The sequence below is a fragment of the Neovison vison genome, chromosome 12 (genome assembly GCF_020171115.1).
Source record: "Neovison vison isolate M4711 chromosome 12, ASM_NN_V1, whole genome shotgun sequence".
Taxonomy (NCBI): Eukaryota; Metazoa; Chordata; class Mammalia; order Carnivora; family Mustelidae; genus Neogale; species Neogale vison.
The window spans coordinates 120,712,924-120,733,155 of NC_058102.1; the positions used below are offsets into that span (position 1 = coordinate 120,712,924).

The window sequence follows — 20,232 nt, forward strand, 5'->3', positions numbered from 1 at the left end:
ACAATATGCCTGATATTTTCTACATCCATATGAAAGCCAAAAAAGGGGGGAGGGAGGGAGTAGAAGATGCTTGAACTGTATCAAGTAATTCCCTTGGCAAGCCTTGCTGCTTTCTAGAAGATGAACTGTGGTTCTTGAACTTTCCTGTTTCATTTTAATCTGCTTTTGAAACAGTGTGGTACCAAAGCACTCGCTCACTTACAGTGCATAAAGACTGTGGAATAGCCTCAATTTCTTACTTAACTATATTCAGAGACGATAGATAATAATACTTGAATGTGTCATAAGCGGTAGTTCCAAACCCCGGGTCCCCACTAAAGCACTGTGGGGCCCTGAGCAAGTTACCGCTCCGTAACCAGACGAGCCCTCCCACCCCCATACCTGTTCTGTTGAGCCTCGCCATGTTCATCATTGCCTCCTGGTACGCCAACTCGACGTCTTCTTGGGTGACCACTAGTTTGATCTTGTTCCATTTTTCAGGCTAGTAACAGGAACAGAGGTTAGGAGGAAAAGGGGGGGAAATGTGATTAATCTTTTAACCACTTGAAGAAAAAGAGTATTTGGGGGGGGGTCATCTTCTGGGGGTTTGTTTACCTAATTTTGTACATAAAGTTAGGTTTCCAACTTTCGCTTGTGACCAGTGTTTTAGGTGCCCCCATTGGACACGGAATCATGCGATCTTTTCTGTTTTCGACCCCCCCCTTCTGTGGTCCAGTCGTGCAGCTTCCTGGCCACATAAGCCCAGCAGGACACAGGGCCGCAGAGAGCAGCTACGCAAGTGCCAGGTGGCTTCTTCCCATGGAAGGGCGCAGATTACTCCGGGAACAGTTCCCAATGTCCTTTGCCGCTCTCCTCTAACAAGCTGATGACCTGCATTTTCATACAATTATACTTTTACTGACTTTACCTAAATTCTGCATTGAGCCATCCTGATGGACAAACGAGGACGAAAACAGCTTTGACTACGTGTGCCCCGAGGATAGCCTTGGGTAACCACAAAGGAGGTCACAAAGGTCAGGAGAAAATTAGTTTCCTTTTTCCTCAGTCTGATTTCCAAAGACTCTAGCATCATGATACTATCATCCATGCTCCATGAGTGGCCATCATCCAGGCATTTGGTTTTTTTAATAACACCCAATAATCCACCACCCAATGCTGTCACTGAAGTCCAACCATGTGCTCCTCCCTTAACCCACAGCTCCCCGTATCTCCCCCAGAGCTAACAACTAATGGAATTTTATACTCCTCTTTCTCCTACCATACAAAATGAAGTATTCTCGTACATATAGATGCCAAAACAATATACTCTTTGGTTGCTTCTGACCTTTATGAAAGGGCATTATGTATTTATGTAATTTTTGGATCTTGCTCTTTTTAATTCTGAGCATTAAAAAAAAAAAAAGTAAAGGTGGTGTCAGGTCGGGGGTAGGGAGAAGGATCCCAAACCCCTCATCTTAGAGGCTCCTCTGCCTCACCTGCTTCCTTGCTAAGAGACTCCAACCTCAGCAGTCGCATGGAGAGTTACTGTGGCCTGCTGGCCAGTTATGGCCTTCCGATCTGACTTAGAGATCGAACTTGATGGGAGGTGTCCCCTCCTCACTGGATGGAAGGGAAAAGTAACTCAAGGAAGTGGCTCAGAGATTTTTCTCTACTCTGCCATAACTAGGAAGATATATCTGCTTGATCAATAACATAAAATTATTATTCTTTTTCAACTGCTTCTCAGGAATGGTAGTTCAGATGACAGCAGCAGAAATTAAAAGCACCAAGCTATGTGAGGATAAGCCACAACTGTATTAATTTTTGAATTGTTGTGGCAAGGAGAAGATTCCTAAATGAAGTGTGATCATAGCTCAGCAGAAAAGTGACTCAGGATAAACATCTTCATATTCTAGAGGTTTTCTTTACAAGATAATTATTTATCAAAATGTTTGAGTTACTAATTAGTTTAAAAAGACAACACAACCAAACACCTCATTCTCATGAATAAAATTAAATTGTCAGCAACGCTGCCTGTATTTATACCCCCAAACACTACACTTTCCATATATTCTCCTATGATTTCTTTTAGTGATGCTTAAGACACGGAGATAAAGCACTCGATATGTGGAACTCTGATTTAATAAAAGAAGATAGCCCCCAGAATCTGTGAAGGACATGGCTGACACTCTACTCCCTGGTGGTGGAGCTGAAGGAGCTCATTTCTGGAAGGCAGAGTGAAGACACGGGGATGATCTAGATCTGAAACGTGTGAATGCATCTAAGGGGCAACGCTCGCTCTGGAGCAGACACGTCTCAAGAAAGCGTACTCCGGCACAAGCAGACCAAGGAGACACTCGCCCGACCGGAGGAGCAGAGTGAACGCCCTGCTCTCCACGCCCGTCAACATGCTGTCCACCCCGCCCCCACGGCAGGCGGTCCTCCACTCACAATGTCCAGCCACTGGTGCACCGCCACGGCCACCTGCGTCCCCAGGGGCTTCGTCAGCACTAGCACATCCCCTGGCACTGCGTTATCTGGCCTGAAAAGAACAAGTCAGTTCAGTGTAATCAAAGAGGTAACTCACTAGCGGTAGAACAGGAGGAAGAAAAGCCTGGTAAAATGGCAGTAGAACCTTCCTTGCGACTTGCCACTGAGACCATTGCTAGAGCAGAAACACTGAAAGGACTGAAGAGTCTGCAAATTACCTACAGGATCGCCCACACCCCCAAGGAGTGGATGAAGAAGCAGACCACAGCCTTCGAAGGCAAAGGTCTCATTGGGCCACACCTGTGTGCTTTCTTAGTAGGGACCCACCATGGTTCTGGGGCAACAAGACTTCTGACACCAAGCCCGTTTCTCACTATCACTTGTGAGGTAGAGACGCAGTGGGATGGGGCTCCAACCGGTGAGTCTAACGTTCTGGTGATTTCAGCAAAGTTCTCAAGTTCAAACTGACCAACACTAAGTTCCCTAGTTGGCATCCAGACAGACAGGCCAACCCTAAAAACACAAAGCCCGACCCCCCAAGTGAAACCCCTGTCACACTGCGTCCTCACTGAGGGTCTTCCTTATGTCGGTTCAAGCTGACCACCCAGCCACTCTGTCGTCTGACGGGAGAAGACTCAGATACTCACCCATGTTGGGTCACCAAGCCAGGGGCACAGACTTAAAATCAACTGCTAGCTCCCCAGCTCACCCTGTGATCTCTCTATCCACTGTTAGCTTTGAAAAATGTTCACCTGGTAACGGTATCTAAGAAACTCCTCTTCCAAAAACTAGGCCCTAAGACATTAGTGTCTTTCAGGTGTGACTCAGCTGCACTTCAGCGCTGGTAGGTTCTTAGACGGCACAGGTCATGTGCCAGCCACAAACATGACTACCCACAACTGCCGGGTGATTTTCAAGTTCACGGGCACTACTGGAGGCACATATACCCAGGTGGGCAGGCTCCTTCCTGTCTGACAAACTAAACATAGCACTGTTGACCAAAAAAACCCACTGAAGCTTGTTTTGTTATGTTTTCCTCTCTCATTTTTGCAATGGCTTAAGTTCTTTTTCTACCGAAAAGCTGAAATGTGGGAGGCAGTGGACTCTGGGATCTTTTGTCATCTCTGTGTGGAAGCTTGAGAACCAGGAACAAATAACACAGGAAAACAAAACTTTGGTGTAAGTAAAATGCAAGACCCGTCATGTGAAAGCTATCAGAAAATGTCTCTAAAATGAGCTCCCATCAATTAAAAAATGGGCAAAAGACATGAATATATGAAAAACATGCTCAACTTGCATCACGAAGGAGTAAAGTTTATGCCACCAAACAGAACAAGAGGTTTGCACGCAGTGTTGGTGGGGAGGTGGGGAGGCACTCTTATTCACTGCGGGCTGAGCCTCCACACAGGCCAGTCTGGAGAGATTGATGACGATCACTCTGCATGTATACCTGACCTAGCTATTCTTTTTGAAGAAGTTCTTACTAAGAGTCAGACACATGCAAAATGATGTACTTATCAGGTTACAATGAAATACCATTTGCAAAGTCAAAATAAACCGAATGTCAAATAGCAAATTGGCTCAAATGGCTCCCTCGCCCAGTAAGGGAAACCCTGGCACTGCAGATCTCTATGTTCTGAACACAAGTCATGTGAACACGCAGCCTGCTAGGACTTATGTACTCATGCACAGAAAAACGGCGAACGGGTGCCCGGGGGGCTCAGGCGGCCCCACAGCAGGCGCCCTGCTCTGCTCGTGCTCACCTGCCCTCTCCATAAATAAAATCTTAAAAAAAAAAAAAAGAAAGGTAAACAAATGGAGTTTCTTCTTTCTTCATAAAATGGGACATTTTCTGTTCTTAGTAAGACATCAAACATGTGAAGTTAAGAACTTATGTTGAGAGAATCCTTCAAAAAAAAAAAAAAGAGAGAGAGAGACTCTTCCCTGAAGATCTAGGAATGACCAGAAAGCACATGAACAGATCATACGATCAGCTACCAGGGAAATGCCAGTTTCACACAGGGACGCAGATGCCCTCGTGCCCGCGAGGACGACTATTCTTTTTTTTTTTTTTAAAGATTTTTATTTATTTATTTATTTGACAGACAGATCACAAGTAGGCAGAGAGGCAGGCAGAGAGAGAGGAGGAAGCAGGCTCCCAGCTGAGCAGAAAGCCCGATGCGGAACTCGATCCCAGGACCCTGAGATCATGACCTAAGCCGAAGGCAGAGGCTTTAACCCACTGAGCCACCCAGGCGCCCCAGAGGACGACTATTCTTAAACACGCAGACCGGGGAATGAGGACTAGTGAGGATGTGGATACAGGCATTCTCCTACGCTGTGGCTTTGGATGTAAAACGGTGCCACCGTTAGAAACCAGTGTGATGGTGGCTCAAGCTACACAGTTACCATGTGACCCAGTAATTCTCAGGTACATCACCGTGGGAAATGCAATGTTATGTCCACAAAAAATGGCACACAGAGGTTCACAGCAGCATCATCTGTAACAGGTAGAAACAACCCAAAGGTCCATCAACTGTGAACACGTGAACACGCGCTGGTCTACCATACCATGGAGTGTCATCCGGCCATAAAAAGGCACGAAGCAGTGACACACGCCACGACACGGAGTCTGGAAACGTCACACTAACTGAAAGCAGCCAGACCCCAAATACTGACAGGGCCTAGGATTCCATTTTTCCACTTATCAGAAATGGTGAAAATGGGCAACTTCACAAGGCAGAAAGTAGACCAGTGGTTTCCAGAACACAGGGGGAGCAGGGAGTTGGGAATGACTGCTTATAGACATAGGGTTTCTTTTTGGGGTGATCGAAATGTTCTGGAATTGGACAGTGGTGGTGGGTACACAACCTTGTTAATACTAAAAACCAGTGAAGAATATATTTTAAAAAGCTGAATTTTGGGACGCCTGGGTGGCTCAGTTGGTTAAGCAGCTGCCTTCGGCTCAGGTCATGATCCCAGCGTCCTGGGATTGAGTCCCACATCGGTCTCCTTGCTCGGCAGGGAGCCTGCTTCTCCCTCTGCCTCTGCCTGCCATTCTGTCTGCCTGTGCTCACTCTCGCTCTCTCTGACAAATAAATAAAATCTTTAAAAAAAAAAAAAAAAAGCTGAATTTTGTTGGGTGCTTGGCAGTCAGTTAAGCATCTGACTCCGGTTTTGGCTCAGGTCCCGTGTCAGGTTCTGTGCTCTGCAGGAGTCTGCTTGCCCGCCTCCCTCCCCCTCTGCCCGACCCTCTACTTTCTTTAATAAATAAATAAATAAGCAAACAAAAAAATAAAATTTTTTAAAAAGTTGAATTTTATATGATGTGAATTTTGTTATATGCATTGTACTTCGGTTTAAAAAATGCCACAGGGGCACCTGGGTGGCTCAGTTAGTTAAGTAACTGCCTTAGGCTCAGGTCATGATCCTAGAGTCCCAGGATCGAGTCCCGCATCAGGCTCCCTGCTCGGCAGGGAGTCTGCTTCTCCCGCTGACCTCTCTCCTCTCATGCTCTCTCTCTCTCATTCTCTCTCTCGAATAAATAAATAAATAAAATCTTTAAACAAATAAAAATAAAAATAAATTAAAAACCCCACAAAATTCAAAAAAATAGGAATAAAGCACTGCTACGTGCCACAAAACGATGACCCTTAAAAATAGCGTGCTAGTGTCACGTGAAGTGAAAGAAGGCAGAACGGGAGTCGGAGAACGTGGAGTGACAGCGAAGGGGGATGGGCTCCCAGCTGGGGTGACGAAACGTTCTACAATCCTCGCTGGTGACAGGTATGTAACTGTGACAGCACTGATGGGATGTGAATTCATATTTCAATAAATCTTTACAAAAAAAGAAAAAGAAAGGCAGAACCAGGCCGGGTGATGGGAAAGCAACATATGCTTACATGATGAATTCGTTGGGCTGGCAGACGGTTGTGGCCACTCCTCCCAGCACGATCCAGGGGTTTAATACCGTCTGGCCGCCAGTCACAGATGTTCCTGCCTCCTCTGCTGCATCTTTAAAACCCTGTATAATTAGGGGCATCACTTTATCCCTTTCCTAGGGTTTAAAAGAACACAAATTAAAAGTCACGTAACTCAGTTCAAAACCCAGAAAAGAGAATCTACGCTTATAGTTATAAAAAAAGGATCATAAAATCCTACAGGGGGTCCTGTGGTTTACAGCCAGGGTGGGGGATCAGAGGAAGAAGCAGGGAAGCGCTTACACTGTAGCCATTCTTTATCAGAAGTTGGAAGGCGCTCTAGGTTACAACGTGGATAGAGCCCAGACATCACGGAATTAAAAACTGGAATTTGATGGCTCCACAGGTCTGCCCACATCTGAGAGCCAACTCTTTCAGGGGTCCTGAAGAATGCCAGGACTAGCTTCGCATGTGTCCACACGCCCTCCTCCAAATGTGTGGAAGCGATGACCAGCTCTAATTTCTACGAGGTATGGCAAACCTCTAACTGGGGCACAAAAACAGGTACCTTTTAAAATCTATAGGGAAATCATCCCTGTGTCAAAGGACAAGGGCTGACAGCGAGGCCTTGGACGCTGCTGTGCAAGCAGGTGACTGCACGGGGCACCCCGCCATGTCACCGATCAGGACCCCATCAGCCAGCGGAGATAGGCGCCTGCCCTACACAGGGCACACCCTGGGTCTGTTAGGGTAGGCCTGGGCCACATCAACTTTAGTAAAGCAAACAAACATGCCTGTCTTGGCTTCTGTCTACCTGGAAGAGAGAAAGGGAAGCAGGTGGTGGAAATGAGAACAAGAATAGGCCAGAGTCTCTATTTTAATTCACCAGTAGCTGCCAAAAAATAAATGGGGAACCCGATGGAAGAGGACAGGCGTGCAGCTAGGCGCCGCCCATTACAGACGGGGGATGAAGGACTAACCAATCCAGTGACACCAGCAAGACAGCAGACCACTTACCCTGTCGGTCATTTTATTACTGATTCCAAGCAGCATCAGCATATTGTCACATTCCGTGACCCCCATGGCGTACAGGTCACTGAGGACGTTGGCACATGCTATCCTGCCCTGGAAGAGAGGGGAGGCGTGAGAGAGGACAACTCGGGGACTTTCCGTGCGTGCCTACAGAGCGCCTCCCAGGACAACTCGGGGACTTTCCAGGGACAGGGTCCCCACGTTCTGTGTCCTTTATCCACAACCACGAGGTCATTCCTTCACTTTCTCAGACATTCCTGGGACCACCTCTTCTTTCTTGTGCAGAACACATAATTTCCGTGTTCCTTCCCATTCTGAATATTGGGGGAAGCCTGCCATTTATTTAGATGCGGGAATGGGGGTGGAGAGCAGAAGCTGGGGCGAGCAAGGTGGGAGCTCATGGGTCTGAGAGGAGAGCTTAGGGAATGGAAAAGTTGGAAAACAACTGTCCTAACAAACTTGGAAACAGCCACGTATCCTGAACAGACTCTAAAAATATGTGGACTTTATTGGTTATAGAGAAGATGGTTTTTATAACACAGGGAGGGAGACATTTCGGAAGTTTCTCTTCAAGGCTGTATAAGATAAACAGGAAAAACATCTTGCTTGAGAAATCAAAAAACAGAAGAGAGAAAAAAACATCTAGGCCTGAAGTCAGATTGTTTTCTAAAGCACATAAAAAGCATTTCCAATAAACTATATTATTTAAAGGAGCTTCAATTAAAAAATCTGAAAATAAACTTTTTTTCATCTCTACTGCAGAGTTTTTAAATATAAGTTGTCAGGGGCACCTGACTGGCTCAGTGGGTGCGGCACATGACTCTTGATCTCGGGGTTGTAAGTTTGAGCCCCATGTTGGGTGTAGAGATTACTTAAAAATAAAATCTTTTAAAAAAAGTAGAGGCCCCTGGGTGGTGCAGTCTGTAGAGCGTCTGAGTCTTGATTTCAGCTCAGGTCATGATCTTAGGGTCGGGAGGTTGAGCCCCATGTCGGGCTCTGCCCCACCGTGGGCATGGAGACTGCCCGAGATTCTCTCCGTCCCTCTGTCCTCCCCACCACCTCCTAAATAAATAAGTAATAAATGCAAGTTGTCATTTCTAGACAGTGAAGGAGAAAATGACAAATTATCCTTCTGACACAAGGATAATCAAATTCCCAAGTATGATCACTTCAGCAGCTGGCTTAATGCTCGTTGAGGTTTTCTTATGACTTCCTGGCAGATCAGCAGTGAGCACGGAAGTGACAGGGGCAATGGAGGTTTGGCAGCTCGGAGGGGCCTGCCGCTGCTTGGGGAGGCAGCCATGTTGTCCCCTCTCTGATGCTTGTAAGAGACGCTGGCTAGGGGTGCCTGGGTGTCTCTGTCAGTTAAGTGTCTGCCTTCAGTTCAGGTCATGATCCCAGGGCCCTGGGATTGAGTCCCACATCGGGCTCCTCGTTCAGCGGAGAGCCCACTCCCTCTCCCTCTGGCGTTCCCCCTGCTTATGCTCTCTCCCTCTCTCTCTCTGTCAAATAAATAAGTAAAATCTAAAAAAAGAAAAAGAAAGAGAGAGATGCTGGCTAAAGGCTGAATTCTGGTCCTAGCTGCCTCCACTGCCTGGTCAGGTAGGGCACCAGTCTCTCAGGAGTCCTGCTCCAGAGGAGAGAACAGATGGTCATGCAGAGGCCAGACAGGTTTCTAGTCAACTGTACATCTGTCACTGGCACCTGAGAAGTGACTTTCCTCTTCCCCATACTTAGTTGTCTCAGGGTCCAAGTCCCTATGCATGTGTGGCTTGAGTCCAATGCCCCTGACACACAGGGAGGCCCTTTTCTTTCTTTTTTTAAATCTTATTTATTTATTTGACAGACAGAGATCACAAGTAGGTGGAGAGACAGGCAGAGAGAGAAGAAGAAGCAGACTCCCTGCTGAGTGGAGAGCCTGACGTGAGGCTCAATCCCAGGACCCTGGGATCACGACCTGAGCCGAAGGCAGAGGCTTTAACCCACTGAGCCACCCAGGCGCCCCAGGGAGGACCATTTCTTTTCTTTTTTTTTTTTTTTAAAAGATTTTATTTATTCATTTGACAGAGAGAGATCACAAGTAGGCAGAGAGGCAGGCAGAGAGAGAGAGGAGGAAGCAGGTTCCCTGCTGAGCAGAGAGCCCGATGTGGGACTCGATCCCAGGACCCTGAGATCACGACCTGAGCCGAAGGCAGCGGCTTAACCCACTGAGCCACCCAGGCGCCCAGGGAGGACCATTTCTTAACAGCATGATGCTCCCCATCTCTTCACTGGCTCCTTGTCCAGGAGGGTAGAGGGTCAAAGTCAGGCAGACCAGGGGGTTGCTGGCATAGCCAGGCACTGAGCCATCTGGAACTAGATCTAGGCAGGCCACTGTCAGTAGCCAGGAACTTAACGCCACAGTTCAGATATGCATTCTACACAGTGACCCATGCACCCTGAGGTGCATAGTGACCAGAGTCAGAATCAATGTCCAATACTTAGCTGTGGTGAGATGCTAAGCTGTTTATTTTGGGAAGGAAACATGAGTCCTGCTACTGAGTGTGATGAAGCCTGAAACACAGGAATGTGGAATTTACAAATGTCAGAGAGAGGAAAAAAGAAGAAAACACTAAACACGTCCATCAGCAGACGTGCTGAGGACGCAACAGGTGTTGCGCAGGTCCAAGTGTGGCACAGCAGCTCCCCGCACCTGCCTTCACTGCCTTCTGCCAGGTACCGAGCGTGAGCAGGGCAAACCTGACGGCTGTGAGGGCGGCAGGATGATGACAGCTGGCACATGTGTATGGAAAGCAAAGGCCCCGGGCCCAGCCCCAAACCCAACCAACAAGCAGTTCCAGAGGCAAACACACACCCGGACCAAACTCACCATCATGTAAGGGTCATCGACGATAGGATAGATGTAATCCGTGGTTTGAACCAGAGAGAGACCACCATGCCTCAAAGGAATGACGCAAGTATCCATTCCAATGCCTGCAAAGATGAAAGTTGTCAGCATCCAGAAACCAAAAGGAAAAGCCATTTCATTTTATACCATCAGTGCTGGGACCTGGAGCAGTTTCATGCATGACGCTTACAGAGCACTGCGCCCTGCCAATAAGCCAATGTGTTTCCTATTGAGACCGGAACTGAAATAAACGTGAAACAGAACTAGCTTAAGATGGAAAGTGAGAATACGATTTGTTAGTCATAAGACTCAACTTCAATATGGTACAATTTTTAGACTTTAATGGTGCCTCCAATGGACATTTTTCCTTTGTGTTACTGCATCATCTGGGCTGGCACCACAGAGAATTTTTTTAAAGACGAGAAAGCATCAGTGGAACTTGGGTTGTCTTAACTACATTGCTTTTTGAGCAGATCTTTAGGCATTATTCTATTTTTCCCAATGGAAAATGTGTAAAATCTTTCATATATAAGAAATGTTATTATTACTTCTCCACTTTAGTCAAAAATGAAAATGACAAAGGTGGGGAGGGCACCTTGCCAGCTCAGTCTTGTGACTCCTCATCTCAGGGTCATGAGTTCAAGCCCCATGTTGGGTGTAGACCTTACTTAAAAATAAATAAATAAGCTTAAGTGAGAGCAAGAGAGGGAGAGAGAGAAAGAGGAAGGAAAGAGAGAAGGACAAAGTCAGAACAGGTATTCATGGTTTCCAATCCGGCTTGGACAGACACTGGTACTTATGGGATCTGGTATGTAGGGTCCCAAAAGTGTTTTTTAAAAAACACATTTTTAAAATCCCATGTTATTTCTCTTGTGGAAAACTTGTAAATGTCATCTTTACTAATGCTATAAATAGGGAAAAATATTTTGCTAAACAAGCCTGCAGGAAATACTTTAATTTATTAAAAATTGTTACTAAACATTTAGAAAGACAATATGGACGGTGGATGATCTAATTAGAAATAATTCCCTTTTACTGAAATCGGTTTAGAAATAGTCAAAACTAAGATACAATAGGTAACATTACTTTGGAAATCACCTGTAAGGGGGACATTTTCAAATTAAGACTGGCCTTCCCACCCAGTAAGCAGAATACAGAGTGCTTTCCCTCCCCTCTCTCAAAAGGACACCATCCTGCCCCCTTAGGAGGATATCAACTTGGCAGCACGACAGCCGAAGGTGGAGAAAAAAATCTGGTTAAAATACCAAAGGAACGGGGCGCCTGGGTGGCTCAGTGGGTTAAGCCGCTGCCTTCGGTTCAGGTCATGATCCCAGGGTCCTGGGATCGAGTCCCGCATCGGGCTCTCTGCTGAGCGGAGAGCCTGCTTTCCTCTCTCTCTCTCTCTCTGCCTGCCTCTCTGCCTACTTGTGACCTCTCTCTGTCAAATGAATAAATAAAATCTTAAAAAATATATATATATACCAAAGGAAGTAAGTGGATGGCACCCTCTAAATTCAGAATTCCAAATGGAATGAGAATGAATCGTATCTTCACGTTGAAACGAACACATGAGCACCCCTCATAGGGAGTAAACTGCTGTGGCAGGACCATCTCCGCACTGCCACGGCAAAGAACCCACGAGAGGCCACGTCACAGGGGCGCCTCCTATTCTCAGGCCTTGATCCATTATTATTAATGCACAAATAGAAATTGAGTTTAATAAAAAGTCACGCTCTGTGAAGGCGGGCTGATTTCCAGCACACAAGATGGCAAGGCGGTATCCAGGTGGCAAGTCTCAGGGAACGTGTGACCACGGAGCATGCTGCCCCGGTCAGGAGTGTCCATGTGCATCAGATGGGACACGTGTGATAATTCATCCAAATGACACATACATGCACACCTCCCAGAATCTTCACCAGATGACTGCTTTTGAACAGTAAGTGGAAAGAGGGCAAGAACCACAATTTTACTCATACTGAGTCTCCCTAAATTGACCCAACAGGTCATTCTGAGGAGATTAGTGTTTGCTTTAGGAAAGAGGGAAATACAGTTTTCTTTGGGGTTTCCATGTGTAAACTACAGGACTACTGAAAGAGATTAGACAGAACTGCTGAATGTTAGCTTTAAATGTTTCCCAGCAGGGCGCCTGGGTGACTCAATGGGTTAAATGTTTGCCTCTGGCTCTGGTCATGATCCTGGGGTCCTGGGATCTAGCCCCTCATCTGGCTCCCTGCTCAGCGGGAAGTCTGCTTCCTCCTCTTCCTCAGCCCCCGCCCCACCCCCCATTTGTGCTCAGTCTCTCTCTCAACTAAATAAATAAAATCTTAAAAAAAAAGTAAATGCTTCTAATCTGGTTATCCAAATTTGAATTAAATAAATTTGATTTGTGAAGGATTTAATTTCTACTTATATGTATCATCAGAGCATTTAAACTGATGACTCTTAAGCATGTTTACAAAAAAACCCCAACATTTCATTAATAATATTTTATATCAATTGTGCGTTTATTTTCTTTTACAGATTTTCTTTATTTATTTGACAGAGAGTGAGCAAGAGCAGGAACATAAGAATAGGGAGTGGGAGAGAGAGAAGCAGATCACCCTGCCAAGCAGGGAGTCCAATGACGGGCTAGATCCCAGGATCCTGGGATCATGACCTGAGCCGAAGGTAGACGCTTAACAACTGAGCCAACCTAGGCACCCCTCAATTATGTGTTTAAATGACGTTTTTCATGTATACGGTTAAGTAAAATACATTAGAACTAATTTCACCCAATGCTCTAGATAATGTGAAATTACACGTGGCCCACATGGTATTTTTTTTTTAAGATTTTATTTATTTATTTGACAGACAAAGATCACAAGTAGGCAAAGAGGGAGGCAGAGAGAGTGGAGGAAGCAGGCTCCCTGCTGAGCAGAGAGCCCGATGCGGGGCTTGATGCGGGGCTTGATCCCAGGACCGGGAGATCATGACCTGAGCTGAAGGCAGAGGCTTAACCCACTGAGCCACCCAGGTGCCCCCCATGGTATTTTTTTCATACAGCACCTGTCCACAGTGTCTGGGGGCGAGAGGGCATCTGAGATGAGCCCTTGGCCTAAAAAAACCAGAATGAAGTTGAAAGGGAGGGACAGTCCAGGGAAAGGGCAGGTGGAAACAGATGCAAATACCACAGCGGGGAGAGGAATTTTGGGTTTTCAGCAAGACTGAAACCATCCATCAAGAAGAAGAACCTTGGGCGCCTGGGTGGCTCAGTGGGTTAAGCCGCTGCCTTCGGCTCAGGTCATGATCTCAGAGTCCTGGGATCGAGTCCCGCATCGGGCTCTCTGCTCAGCAGGGAGCCTGCTTCCCCCCCTCTCTCTCTGCCTGCCTCTCTGCCTACTTGTGATTTCTCTCTGTCAAATAAATAAATAAAATCTTTAAAAAAAAAAAAAAAAAAGAAGAACCTTGTGGGGTGCCTGGGTGGCTCAGTGGGTTAAAGCCTCTGCATTCCCCTCAGGTCATGGTCTCAGGGTCCTGGGATGGAGCTCTGCATCAGGCTCTCTGCTCAGTGGGGAGCCTGCTTCCCCCTCTCTCTCTGCCTGCCTCTCTGCCTATTTGTGATCTCTGTCTGTCAAATAAATAAATAAAATCTTTAAAAAAAGAAAAAAGAAAAAGAACCCCAAAGACCATACTAGCACCAATGTCGGCAGTCATCAGTACTTGACAGCTCTTAAGTCCCAGGCAAGAAACACCGACTTTAACATTTCTTTAGTGAGAAAACATCTAAATCAACACATATACATTTAACAACTGTCACCATCTTAGGATCCAGGAAATCTGACACTCCTTTAGAAAAATAGTTTAAAAACAGATAAACACATTGACTGCTGTGTACATAGATTATATGTCTGTCTGGGTAAAGATACACATGGTCCATACACACACTTAGAAACCATAAGTATGGTTAGCTCATTTTAAGATCGGGACTCATACACACATACATAATTTCTTGTACTTCCAACACTTAGAAACCATAAGTATGGTTAGCTCATTCTAAAGATCGGGACACTGTCGCTCAGATTAACATTAGTGACTCGGTAGTGACTGTGTCCAGACAAGAATCTAGATCTGATTTCAAAGCAAAGCTTTGGCTCTCTAGAAGTTACCACTTCTGGACGAGGTTTTAAATACTACGCTTCCTTCAGCACCCATCTGCTGGTAACCTGGGGTCCTTCTACCCCTGGAGAATGCCATGAATGCTCAATTTTGTGAGTGTGCATTTTTCTGGGAAAAGGTCATGGCTTCCAAATGCTTCTCAAAAGCCCTAGGAGACTAGACTTCTTCGTGCTAGTGTTCTTCTAACAGCTTTTCTCTGCCTCTCCTCTTGCTGTTCCCATCTGTCCCCTTTGCCACAGTTAGGATGTAGCCTGCAGTCCCTCTTCTCATTGCAAACATGCTGGACTTACAGAAACTGGGCGACAAAACAGTATGGTGAGCGGAGGAATCAGAAAACATGGATTCCAGGTCCCCACCCTCGCTCGCCAAGTGACACGGAATGGGTTACCCGGCTTTCCTGAGCGTCATGGGGCTGAGGCAAGGAGCAAATGACCTGACCCGTTTTCCAAGTGCTTAACAGTACATGGCATGCTCATCAGGTCAACCGGGGACGTCATCAAGAGGAACTCCTACTGTATCCATAAGGCTTCTTGCATTTGGTTTTGCCCATTTGGCAGCTTATTTCTCTCGACAGAGTTAACTGACAGCGTTCTCAGTACATTCTTATTTTTTGACAAGTAAGCCAACATCTAATCCAACTCATTCACGTGGTATTTCTCCATGCTTAGGCATCAGCTAGACGAGGCTGGTTTTCTAACTGAGCTTGTGGGAGCCAGCCCTGCAGCCCCTAGAGCGTGGGGTGTGAAGTTTCCCCTCCTCCAACCAAAGCAGCTCTGCTTTTGTATCTGCTTTACATATCAGGGAAGAAAGGAGCATCCTGGGTTGTGAGACAGAATGCTGTACGCCAGAACTGCACAATAAAACAATGGGTGAAAAAGAACAGAATGAAGACCTTACGTAAGAAAGCCGATCGGGTCACACACCATGATCACCAAACACTCCAACTTCTAGAGTCCGTGCCTGACACTCCAAAGGCCAAGTGATCATGGGCTTATGCCACATCCTTAACACACCAGACAATGAAAGCTTAACAAATATCCCAAGAGCCTAGAATTTCCTTCTGAACACTGTGTTTGGGAAGAGGCAAACCACTAAAACATCGGAATTTAGTCAAAAACAAAACAAAACACCACCCTCTCCAGGTCAGACGACGCCCTCGGGTCAGGCACAGACTCGGTCTCGTCTTCTCCTTCCTCCCTATCGGACGGAGCTCATCAAACAGCGCACGGCGCAGAGGAACACCAGAGCCCCCCCCCCCCAGCCCAGTCACCACCCTCGAAGCACCGCACAATGACACATATGGACTACCTTTCCTAAGGCAAAGGAGAGAATGCAAGAGCTTTAAGGAAAATTTTAGGACAGGGGTAATAAGGAGTTTCTGCTTAATCCTCAGCTAACTATAAAATTCTATTTAGTAAAAAATACTCTTACTGTAACAGAACTGTCTCAACTGCACACTTAATGGTTTAAAAATGGTTAGAGTACATTTCTTGATGCTTTTCAATACTTCCTCCAAATAAGTTAGGATAATAGAATAGTTATCGTTGCTTTGCTCTTTGAATCCTTATAGAAATTAAACTTGTAGAACAAGGCACCACGGGATGACAGAAATTTGGCTTTCGACTCATTGACTACAGTGGCAGCCAAGATGCTCTCCTTTTGGGAAGCGTAAAAGAGATAATGGTTCACATACCAAGCCTTGGCATAACTGCTCCCAGAAACTGCTCATCTTCTTGGAAGTGGTTCTCTTGTAAGGATTCCAGCAATTTCTGCAGGACATCTTGGGGCACTTTGCAGCCGGTGCCCTTCAGTTCAGTGAATCTGGTTAGCCGGAAGCTCTTGTCCAATTCATAACTTTCCGGGTTAAAGGACTCCCGCGTAGACATGGTTCTGGGGCGCGCACTCCTCACAACCGGGCTCCTCCCCTCCCTCTCCTAGCTGGCTGGTTTCTTCAGAGATCCACCTAGGTCGAGCCAAAAAACAAAGACACCATTAAAAGAATTCTCACCGGTACTTGCTAAGAATCAAGTGAATACAGGACAGTGACAAGTAAGTGTGAAAAGAGCTGCAGTCATCAGACCACAGGCACAGGGGGATCAGAAGCCCCAATAGTTCATCACAGGGATGCATAAGCCAGAACAAATCATTTTAAAAAGTGACTGTACCATCACAGACATCTTCTCTGGGAGAAGACCTGACGTCTGTGTCGCTGTAACTGGGGCTCTGAGGGGCAGCCAGGACACCCCCCCGAAGAAGGCAGTCTGTGCCAGTTGGCACATAACACAAGGCCATCTTGAGCAGTAAGTCCCAAAGGTTCCTCTGGAGGCCAGCATCATGAGAAAACTTCAAGTCACTGCATCTGTCAACCTAGGAGCTCTATGGTTTAGAAATTACAAGGCCTGGCTAACAGCACTTTTCTGGAAAACCTTTTAATATCTTCTGTTATCTCACATAGAAAAATAAAATGCCCATGAGACAGACACCCTGCAGGAAAAGGATGCTGATGGAAACGCATTTCATGAAATTCTTTATGATGCTCAATTTTAGAAAAGCATGTTTTTACTCTCAGCCAAAAGTAGAAGATGATCCAAAACTAAGGAAGCCTCACTAAAGAACACAACTTGAAAAGTGGAATGCCTGTTTAACACAGCAAGATTAATTTTCTCCAAGAGAGCAGTGGAAAATGCTCTAATATTTTAATGCAGAGCGCTTTCCTAGAAAGCAAACATCCCGCCCAACCAACCAGTACACACACATCATTGGCAAAACAAATACGCTTGCTCCTGCTCACTACGGTGTCACTGCAGAACGAAAATGAGAAATTAAACTGTACTAAATCACTGGCATTTATGGTACTAGGTACCAGTGAAAAGTTTCTAGGGCAAACTTCTAAATTTGAAGTCTCCGAGGTTAAACCAGAATCTTACAAGTGCTCCCAGGTTTTACAAACCTCCAGATTGGTATTTTATTGGGCATAAGATTACAAACACCCAAGTTTTAGAGTCAGTTTCCCCTATAAAATTTATGATTAAGAACATAATTCCCATTTATAGAGTTTCTGATCTCCTGGGAAGCACATCACTCATTTAAAATCTCTCTCTCTGGCACTCACGCGTACACACACACACACACACACACACAAAAACTAAATAAAATAAATCTCACAAAGCCCGAGTATGGGCAGTAATCCAAACTGTCCTTACAAAAACATGTTTGGGGGTGAGCAATCATTTCGGTTTGAAACCTACAACTCTGCAGGAATAAACCTCCCAAGACTCCAAGAAAACCACCTGTGCAAAAGGAAGGTGGCAGGAGAGCAAAGCAAATTACCCAGAGGGGAATTCTGAAGCCATTTCAGAGTTAGGAAAAGTCCAATAGCACTTTGACTTGGAAGAATTTGGAACAAAACAACAGTGCTTTGCTCACAAAACGCCTCGCACTTAACACAGCCTCACTCCTACCAGAGGGGAAAAAAATCCAACTCACGAGGCATCCAGTTATTTTCCTACCTCCAGCCCTACCGACTCCCCCTTCCCCGAAAGAGGCGGGGAATTTGAGCAACTAACTTCCTTTTAAACGTAATTTCTATTTTCCCAGATTTTTAAGAGAAAAAAAGTTTAAAACACCTTAAGTCCAGAAAGAACTCAGGCGCCTTAAAATTCGAAATGGAACGAGGGACACACATCCACACTCTCGTCCGAACCTTGAAAACTTAGTTTTTGGAGGGTGGGTGTGCGAAAATGGGGGTGGGGGGGTGCTTGGGGAAATCGTAATTAATGGGGGGAGTAAATGTGCATAGCATAAAGCAGTCCAACCCAGAAGCCGCCTGTTTACACCTTTAAAACAATGATATGAATATTTAAAGACAACGGTTAACCCTTTCCTTCTCGGCCACCTTTAATTTTTTTTTTTTAAACCAAGGGCGCCAAGCGGGCCGCACAGCTCGGGGAGCACGGTAAGCAGGGATGGGAGAGCGTGCAGCCACAGCCCCGTACCTACCTCCCAACCCCCAAGCCCCTGAGCCCAGGAAATAAACAAAGAGGTGGACTCCGGGCCCGGCGCGCGGAGACCGGGCGCTTTCCATGCAGCACGCGTCCAGGACGCAGCCGAAGCGCGGAGGCCGGCACGCGGGGACACCTTAAGTCCCAGGCTGCCGCCTTTAAAGGCAGACCGGGCCTCCGCTCTTTGTGCGGCGCGGCGCGACTGGCTGGCCGCGGCCGGGCGGAGGCAGCGCGGCACCGCCGTCTGGGCCATGCCCGCCAGCTCTCCCGGCGACGGCGGCGGCAACCGCAGCGAGGGCGCGAGGCGCGCAAGGCTAACCGGCCGCGGAGGGGCGGGCGCGAGCGCGGCGGGACCCCGGCCCGCGAGGCCAGCCTGGCCCGGGCGCCAAGGGTCAGGCGGCGCCTGCGGGCCGGAGGGCGCGCGCGTGGGGGCGGGGAGGGCCCCGGAGGGGCCGCGCGGCGCGCCCGGGGACCGGGCTGGGTTCTCCCGCCGCGCGCGCGGGCCGCCGCCGCCGCCGCGCAAAAATGTCGGCGGGCGAAAAAATTAACCCCTGCGTTGCCGCCGCCGCCCTCCCCCTCCACTCCTCCCCCGCCCTTTCCTCCCTCCCTCCTTCCCCGGCTCCGCGCGGCGGCGGCGGCGGCGGCGGCGCGGGCGGTGCTTCTTTTTTAAAGCGGCCCCACCAAGCCCTGGCTCTGCCCCTCTCCAGGCAGCGCTGGAGAGCGCCGGCCGTGCACGGCTCCCGGCGGGCCCGGGCGGCCCGGAGGGGGATCTGCACGGCCGCCATGGGCCTGCGGACGAATATTCCCCTTTAAGCCTGGCGTCGCGCCCCCCCCTCCCCAAGCCAGGCGCTTACCGGTTCGCTTTGCGCCCTCCTCCTCCTCCCGAAAACGGGACTCCGGCGCTCCCACAATGCACCGGGCGCGGCCGGGCTCCCTTAAGCGTCGCCTGAATAAAAATGCCGCTCCCGGCGGCGGCGGCGCGGAGGGCGGGAGGGCCCGGGCCGCGCCTGGGCGCCGCGGGGGCTAGGCCTGGCTCGGCGGGCCCCTGCCGGGAACCGGGCCGCCGCGCTCCGCCGTGCGCCGCGCGCGAGGGGCCTTTAAGGGCCGGCTACCGCCCTTTAAGAGGCGGCGGGCCGCGGCCGGAGCGGCTCGGTGGCTGCGTGCGGCCCGGGAAGGGGGCGGGGGCGATGTGCAGGCCCGAGCGCGGCAATGATTGGTCTCGGGGGAGGGGTGGGGGGTTGCAAACCCAAGGAGCGGTGGCATCCGTTGCATGATGCAAAAAGGATTGATTTCAAAAGTTGCGAGTTGCATTGGCAGCAGTCTTTGGCGCCCGGGCCACCACCTACTTTTCCTCGACCCGCCGGAAGGGCCGGGAATGTTTTCCAAAACCTGGCCAGGCTCCACCGCGCTACACCCTGCGGGACGCTGTACCTGCTCCCCGAGCGCCGCCGTCGTTTCGGGCTGGGAGACAATGACCGTGGAAAACAATTTGAAAAAGAGTGGGAGCAGAGGGGAAGCCGCCTCTGCCACGGGAAAGATTTTTTTTTTTTTTTTACAAAAAAACATAAACGGCGCGTTTGATTAATGATGACCCCTGTCGTCTCTCCTTTCTATTGTTTAGCCTGGCTCGGGAGCCAACGTGAGCCTTAGTGGATATGCAGACGTCCCGCAAAGTTTTTTGACTGTTCAGCGTGCTTGGTGGGGAGTCCGAGCTCAGGGTTCCTCGGTTACATTGTTTGCTCTTCACATGTCCAAGTAAATATGGCAG

The 20,232-nt window shown here is 48.0% G+C and overlaps 1 protein-coding gene across 4 annotated transcripts in view; it reads right to left on the reverse strand.

Annotated features, from left to right (window-relative positions):
• The window catches only part of SEPHS1 (selenophosphate synthetase 1), a 31,288-nt gene extending 11,830 nt beyond the window's left edge, over nucleotides 1-19,458 (reverse strand). Inside the window, exons 1-7 of one of the 4 annotated variants that reach the window (XM_044229295.1) lie at nucleotides 19,319-19,458; nucleotides 16,157-16,426; nucleotides 10,291-10,394; nucleotides 7,407-7,514; nucleotides 6,372-6,526; nucleotides 2,431-2,521; nucleotides 382-481 (exon numbers count right to left, since the gene is read on the reverse strand). In XM_044229295.1, the coding sequence (XP_044085230.1) occupies nucleotides 382-481; nucleotides 2,431-2,521; nucleotides 6,372-6,526; nucleotides 7,407-7,514; nucleotides 10,291-10,394; nucleotides 16,157-16,349 (751 nt within the window). In that variant the 5' untranslated portion in view covers nucleotides 16,350-16,426; nucleotides 19,319-19,458. Of the gene's footprint in view, nucleotides 1-381; nucleotides 482-2,430; nucleotides 2,522-6,371; nucleotides 6,527-7,406; nucleotides 7,515-10,290; nucleotides 10,395-16,156; nucleotides 16,427-16,628; nucleotides 18,792-19,318 lie in introns of those variants that run through there. The other 3 variants (XM_044229297.1, XM_044229296.1, XM_044229294.1) reach the window with 3 other exon arrangements.
• Nucleotides 19,459-20,232: the final 774 nt, after the last annotated feature.